This window comes from Pollachius pollachius (assembly GCF_949987615.1).
Source record: "Pollachius pollachius genome assembly, chromosome: 2".
NCBI lineage: Eukaryota > Metazoa > Chordata > Actinopteri > Gadiformes > Gadidae > Pollachius > Pollachius pollachius.
The window spans coordinates 2,808,710-2,816,458 of NC_136935.1; the positions used below are offsets into that span (position 1 = coordinate 2,808,710).

At 40.7% G+C, this 7,749-nt stretch overlaps 1 protein-coding gene across 1 annotated transcript; it reads right to left on the reverse strand.

Annotated features, from left to right (window-relative positions):
* Nucleotides 1-203: 203 nt before the first annotated feature.
* rab23 (RAB23, member RAS oncogene family) lies at nucleotides 204-7,111 on the reverse strand. Its single transcript, XM_079730999.1, has 8 exons — nucleotides 7,019-7,111; nucleotides 6,693-6,769; nucleotides 5,331-5,556; nucleotides 4,456-4,541; nucleotides 3,722-3,878; nucleotides 3,029-3,111; nucleotides 2,831-2,923; nucleotides 204-2,745 (listed from the first exon to the last, which is right to left on the reverse strand). Exons 3-8 carry the CDS (start codon nucleotides 5,483-5,485, stop codon nucleotides 2,612-2,614), a joined length of 708 nt encoding a protein of 235 aa, XP_079587125.1. The 5' UTR covers nucleotides 5,486-5,556; nucleotides 6,693-6,769; nucleotides 7,019-7,111; the 3' UTR covers nucleotides 204-2,611.
* Nucleotides 7,112-7,749: the final 638 nt, after the last annotated feature.

A 7,749-nucleotide genomic window follows, 5' to 3' on the forward strand; every position in this document is an offset into this window, starting at 1 on the left:
CTTGATGTAGTAAAATGCACTTACCCTGACACAAAATAAACCAAATGAAAACATCAAGCCTAACAAATATGAACTTGTTGTGTTCACATTTAACCAACACCACTTGAGCCTTGTAGTCCTGTTTTGATTGTTTTTCAAACCGGGCCGGACAGCTAGAACTTTGAAAACCACACTGGATGCAGTAGCCAAATGTAAGACTTTATTTTGGTGAGATTACGATCAAATACCAACACATTTTCAAATCGAACGCAATCATGTGTATACATGTGTGCCACATACACCTTCAACCTCTTAAGATACATTTACATAACTAAATCAATAAAAATACACTAAGCTAATGTTTTGCTAAAAGAAAAGGAGAATGAATTCGTACAGCTTGCGTATGAAGGCATCAGTGGAATAGAACAGTAGCAAGAAGACAAAACCTTTTTTTTTACAACACCTGAGTGACAGCACACAAGTAATGGTTATGTTAAAAATGTATAATCTGGACATCATCTTGTTAATAAAGTGCACTAAAATCCATTCAGTCCAAAACGAAACAGCCAAAGTATATGCATTGATACAAAGAAGAGGGCAACAAAACTGAAATTAAATCTAATTTATATTAAAAATGAATGTGCAGGCAGGTATTTGAAAATAAAGATGCATTAAAAGGTACTGAGTAATGTCAATAAGAACAAGGCATTCAGGCATTCAGGGTCAACATTCAATGGTATCAATGACAAAGAGTTGGTTCTACAGAGCCCCCTAGTACAGGACGGTCAGAATGCAGTGGAAGGATAAGATTATTAAATCATAACTACATCTTGGTTCTAAAGTAAAGACACACATTTGAAGACAACAGATTTCCCACACTTTACACTTTTAATGGTGTTCAGTGTGAAATGAAACAAACTTGTAGGAATCACATTGTACTTGTATCGGAGTCTGAAGTATCAAGGGAAAAAAGTAAAACTATGAAAAATACATTTGAAAATACTCAGCACATCAGCACATTCTTTAAAATAATTCAGCAATGTCTTATGTGCATTTATTTATTTTCTATCTTTTTGCATTCAAACGTTTTTCGCATGACGACATATTAGGCTAGTTCTACCTGAACGATTTTAGGTCAAACTGGGAAATAACATCATTCACTGTACTATAAAGAACACATGAAATGTGCACGGAATTCAAAACCTATCCAAACAAGCTGCACCTAAAATACAAGGCTGTAAACAGCCTCTAGTACGTAATTTAGTCTACCCCCTCCATATGCAGTTAGATCTCAGATCTCACTGTGGCTCAAACAACCAGATAAGTAATAATTACCCAGTCTGGTAACCATGAGAAAATAATTTTACAAAACATTCTAAAAGATGTAAAGTCCTGTTTCGTTAGTTTGTTTGATAGGCCACAGGCATACAAGGCAAATAATACGGCCTACTATTGTGTGACTACATAATGTATTACTTGAAGCAGTACCAAAGTATTGATAGGAAAGCCTGCTTAGATGTAGCAGTATGGAAAATGTAAACATTAATTACCATTTTTGACTAGATTAAAAATAACATAATTTAGTGTGAAGACGTATAATTCACATAAACATCTAGCATTTGGTTGACCGTATCAACCGTATTTCAACTGTCAACAAGTGTTATAAGACACAGCTATATCTCTTTTTCTTTGCTTTTGTGCCAATATTTGGTTAACCATTAAAAGACATTAAAATATCTGCTGCAGCTTTAGAACATTTCAACAATACCCTGACGGTGAAACGTGGTTTGGCACTATGATTATGGTGTTAGGCAACACCTGTGCATCACGAAACACTGGTTGTTATAAAAATAACTTTTACACAACTAAATCTCCCCCATTGTAATATTGTTAGTGTTATGATTGTGTATAACAGTGTATATTGAACCATATTCCGTAGAACGTTAGAAAAATATGGTACAAAATAATCTGCACTTTAATCTCTTACAATACAAACATATTGCACAGGTGTACATTTCCAAAAAAGAGGAATGGAAAAAAAATCAACTTACATTAACACGTTTTTCGTGATACACATGTTTTCCAATTAACATGTCACCCTTCTGCAGTTCATATTCAAATTCACAGACCATTGCATTCCAATTCAGTTTGTCAAACACTCATTCATGTCATTCATGATCCACAGAGAGACACAACCGAACCCGTTCAGAAATAGTGAGGTCATAGTTTAGACGTCTTATTTGAATACACAATGCTAGAAATTAATTTAAACAAAAAAGACGAATTAACGTTTGCTAATTTTGATAACGGAATCGATGATAGCTAAGGTATTAACTTTTTTTCTAATGAAAAACAGCACAAATATATAGAGATATCGGTAACTTTAATTGACATTTGACTTTATTTTGAATCGTTCCATTCTTAGACGGTAGGAAAGGCCGATCGAAATCTGATTGAAAAGGGTATTGTGCTTGGGAAATAAGTGGGAAATTTGAAAAAAGTAAAATAAAAACCATTAACCTCCCTTCGCTTTGGTCTCTGAATATGGCCTCCCATACAGCCAACAGCAGTGATCCATCTGGGCTATTAAATAGCATTCTCCAAGGTAGGCACCAAGCTTTCCGGGTAGATTCTAGAGTAAACTGCAGCTTCCAAAGGGATTTTTTGTCTTCTTGGTTCTTTGTTTGTTGGGTCGTAAACTAATGACTTCGTGGCCATTATTGGAGCTCTGGTTGCTGACGTTCGTACCGGTGGTATTGAACACACCTGCAGACATAAGGGTGAGCGGTCAACAGTTGGAGTGTGGGGTTGAGGGGGTGGGAGAGAGGCCTCAGAGAGCGCCAAAACGTACCTATTTTATTGCTTGTGGTGTGAACGACCTCTGGCTCGTCGGCGGTCTGCTGTTTCAGCCGCTGGATGTACTTCTCGGCCAAGTATTTAAAAACTACAACCACAAAGAAAACAGAGATCCCAGGGAAACACCCGGTCAGTGGGGTGTTCTTAATGGCCGAGCGCAGCTTGTACATCGCTCAATGGTTCGGTCGCTCACCCTCGTTGACGTTGAGGTCCTCTTTCACCGACGCTCGGTAGAACCTCAGCTTCAACCTCTTGGCCAGACCCTCGGCCTCCTCGCTGCAGAGAAGCACACAGGGTTAGCACTGCAACACTGACACACACGCAGACATAGCAGCGGATTCATAGTGACTGTTTAAACAACGAGGCCTTATCATGAGTTATACCCCTAACCTACAACCACTAAAATAACTCAAAAAGATATTGAGAAAGAATAAACGACCCGTAAATGTTTCGCTACAACAGTCGTCTCAACACTAGGGGATGGAAACCGCTTACGACACAAAACGGAGCTGTTGCAACCACAGTCCAGGAAAAACAACACTTGGTTACGTCATTTCAAGGCCTGCGGATTCCGACTGCGAATGCGATCGAGGGAGCGTCAACACAACCTCTGGCTGGCTTTGCTTGTGTTGGATCCTATTACTTCAAACCACAGCTGCCTTTCACTTGACATGTCAACGTGAATGAAGTTTGGTTTGAACCCTGATATCCACAGTCTTGAACTCGACACCTCACCTCTATCTGCTGACCTGCATCTGATCTCACCGTAGAATCCCATTGGAGAAAAGCTTGTTGTAAGGCAGCAATCGAACCCGGTTCTTATTAGGTATTCACAGTGTAACTGTGGAAAGCTATTCTTAATTTCCAATGTCTCTTAAGCACTTACTTTTTGATGACCGTATCGTCCAGAAGGTCAATCTTGTTCTGGACCAGAACGGTGGGGATGTCCCCCTCCTCCACCTCCACCTTCTCCCTCCAGCTGCTGATGGCCTGGTAGGATTCCCTGTCTGTGGTGGAGAACACCAGCACGCACGCCTGAGCACCTGGGAACGAACACACACACACACACACACACACACACACACACACACACACACACACACTGGGTGTTTCACTGTCCACAAAGAAGTAGTTAACGGAGCAGGTACTGAAAGAGAAGTAATGGAATAATTGCGGGGGACAGGACACATGATTAAAGTGACATTGAATGATGAGACCAATCAAGCGGTAGCATTTCAATTTAATTGCACTGAAACCGTTTGGGTTGAAAGCAGCAGCATCTAATTAAATATCAACAACGAATGAAATTATACGGTGGTAATTGCAAGAGCACTCAATTTTATAGGATGCGAGCAAAATAGTAAAACGGCAATCAAAGTTAATATTTTGAATTGTGAACAATCATTAAAATCATTTTTTAACCACGATAAAAATAATTCTCGTGCAACTGGAGTGCATTTTTTCGAACCCCTTATTCAACATTTAACCGGAGTATCCCTCTAATCGAATCCACGTTTGGGTCCATATTTGTGCTAATGCAATCAGTGACGAGCCTGATGGAAGGTGGGGGTTACAGAACAGAGGGAGAGATCCCAATTAGGCGTCGACATGGGAGCTCACCCCGGTAGTAGGCCTTGGTGATGGCGTCAAACTCCTCCTGGCCGGCCGTGTCCCAGAGCATCAGCCTCACCTCTTCGTCGTTCACGCTGAAACATACACCAAGGAAATGAATGGCCGACCCCCTCCCTGCACTACGTCACGCGTGCAGCACACACAGCTGTTCAGCCCGCGGGGACATTGGGTAATCAGGAGGACCATGATTCCACTTTACCAGAGAAAAGGGAAGGGTGGTGCTCGGGAGAATGTCTTGTGTCCTGTGAAATTGTGATATAGTTTCTGTTCCGTTACACCCCAAAGCACCAAACCCCAGGCTCAGATTTGACCGAAAATGAAATTGTTAATAAAAAAATAATACAATAAATAAAGCCAAAAAGCCAATTAGACAAATGGAAAGTGTTTTACTACATAGTATGCGTCACAAACAGTGTGTTGCCCACTAATAAAGATGAACTTAACACTGCTCTACTCCACTGCCAAAGATGAGATAAATCGAAGAGCCAAATGTTTAAAATAACCAAACATTTAAAATCAGGCTTCATAATACGACAGTCCCTATTTAGTTTGGCAAGTCATATGTGTCATATGACTTGCCAAACTAATGACTTACCTGTCATATGCTCTAAAAAAAGTGAATCTTCAAACTGGTAGGGATCCTCAATGAATGAGGCCAACGGGTAATCACCTGCACCAGTGACACCAGAACAATTTCCAGGGACATGGTTGCTGCCGCTTATGCTCATAATTCCCCTTTGATCATTGCAATTAAAAGGAGAAAATTAGACCCCAAAAGTCAACCTTCGAAAGAATACCATAAAACACAATACCGAAAGGCAGTGCAGTCCTGCCCATCCAGAGCGAGCATGGGAGCAGCTTACATGATCTGTCTTTCCAGGAAGTCCACCCCGATGGTCTTCTTGTAGTCCTTGGTGAAGACTCCCTTGCAGTAGCGCTGGATCATGCTGGACTTGCCCACCGCTCCGTTCCCCACCACCACCACCTTGATGGCCACCTCCATGTCCTCCTCCAACATGGTGCTCTGCCTCTGACCAGCTCCCTCTAGTCAAGTCGAGTTTTGCTTTTCTTCTAGAGGAACGAACACACCTGAGAAGAAGAACAAAACGACCATCATACACAGCATAAAAAAAAAGAACACGTCATAAAAATTGTGCTTCAGTGAATTTCCGAAATCCCCCATCTTTTAGGGCTCAAGGTTAATCATTCCCCACAAATCTTACATGACATTCTGAGATTATATTGATTTTCCAATGCTTAGCGAACAGCGCATAAACAAGCCTCCGGGTAATTGGTGTATCAAGAGCAGATTTGCTTTGAGCAATGATGCGACTTGTTTATTTTTCCATGCCACTTTAATTGCTCTACATAGCAACTGGTACATTTGCAGAACCTGTCTAAGTGGCAGGAAGATAGTTACCGTGGTTTTACAACCAAGGTGCATTCAATATAGGATGGATTTACTTTGGATTTGGTGAATGTGGATTAAAGAGTTTGTCGTAAGTTGTTTTCCGGAAAAGTTTTTGTTTGTTTTTTTTAAATGCAAAACTGAATAAGTTATTATGGGATGTAAGTCGATTATTAGTTATACGATTCAAAATTGTTATTACAAACGAAGCCAGGAATTTCGGTGAGGTCTTGTATTATTGTGAACATGATCTAACTAATGTTGTTTATGCCAAGACCAACCAGTCCCTTTCCACAGAATCGACCAAATGTGCTGCCTTATTAGGTCTCAATGTTGAGGACTAAAGTAGGTGCTTGACATTTGCAAACGTAAAGCAAAATTTTAAAATTGCATTTGCTTAAGTTGATGATAGATTACTGTATTCTTTTATCTTGTCTGGTCACAAGATGTCTTGAAACCACACTTACCATGACTCCTAAGATTGGGAGACACAGTCCTCCAGGCTCTAAAGTATTGTTATGTAATCTTTCTAAACAATGGCATGATAATACAAGAAGCCATAATGTAGAACAAAAAATGTGTTCTTACACTCCTTGCTATCTCTGCACACATCCCCTTTTGCAGGGCGTCCATATGCCATTTCTACTTCACTCCCGAAAGTGAAATGCACTGAAAGGTGATGGGCATGGACGGTATTGATAAGACTGTTACGAAACGTGTCATCTAAAGAAGATAAATAGTTCACCGCCACTGGCATCGCATTAGCATCACCACCAAAAGCAGCAAGGGCGGAGAGCGGATCTGGTCCATTTCTTACCTGCGAACTGGTTACTCATCCGAATGGATCCACATCCGACCGATCACGGTTACATAAGAGTCTTCATAGTCTGTTTTCTGTGACACGAAGAAGGGAAATGACTCACGTTTAATATTCCACACTGTGGGGCAAATGTGAGCTAATTCTCCTGGTTACGATTAGCCCCCCTTCTTCTTCATCAAGCAAAAGGAGAAAGAAACCCTTCCCGTGTTCTTCTCATGAGACAGATTCCTTCCAGTTGTGTGATCACATCTATTTTCCTTTCACCGCGTTTACATTTCATTCAACGTATTCATGTCTTCATCCATGGGCTGGAGAATACATACGCATTGTTTGTAGTTGTCAATCCACCCGGGGCCCCGACAGTTGTCCGTGGGTCCTGAGCAGCTAGCGGTAGCAAGTGAAGGCTCCGTTGCCAAGTGAGAACGCCAAATAGTGCGTAGTGGAGGACGAGCAACAAGATGCCAAACCGTAGACGTGCATTCTAGACACCGCATTGACTGCTTCGACCCGTTGCTGCGGCACGTCAACGTCGCCGCCATATTGGAGAGGCCAATACCGGCCAGTGGCCTGTAAACAAGTAGGGTTTACGGGAGAACAGCGTTTTTTTCTGGATGAGAAGCCCGAGAACTTTTCATTTTGTCCACCGATTTTAACAAGCCGTTTTAATATTGATATTAAATAATATTGTATATATTTATAGAAAAAAACCTTTTTGTATTGTTGTTTGTGTTGTACTCCACATAGATCATACACCCTTGAATTAAAAATACTCATTGCCTATTATCCAGTAAAACTGCAGCTTCCCCGTTCACTATTTATTAACAAGCCAGTCTCGACCTCTCCAATATGGCGGCGATATTGACGTACAATCCAAAGGCCAATGCAGCATCTTTGTATGTATGTCTATGTGCAAAACGACCGCGTTGTGTCGATGGGCTTCCGTACCGCTAAAAAATCGCAAAAATATACATAAAACAATGAATAACATCGTATTAAATATAAAAAACAAAAACAAAAACACATTCGAATGTAAACGATGAGGTATGTAATAAAA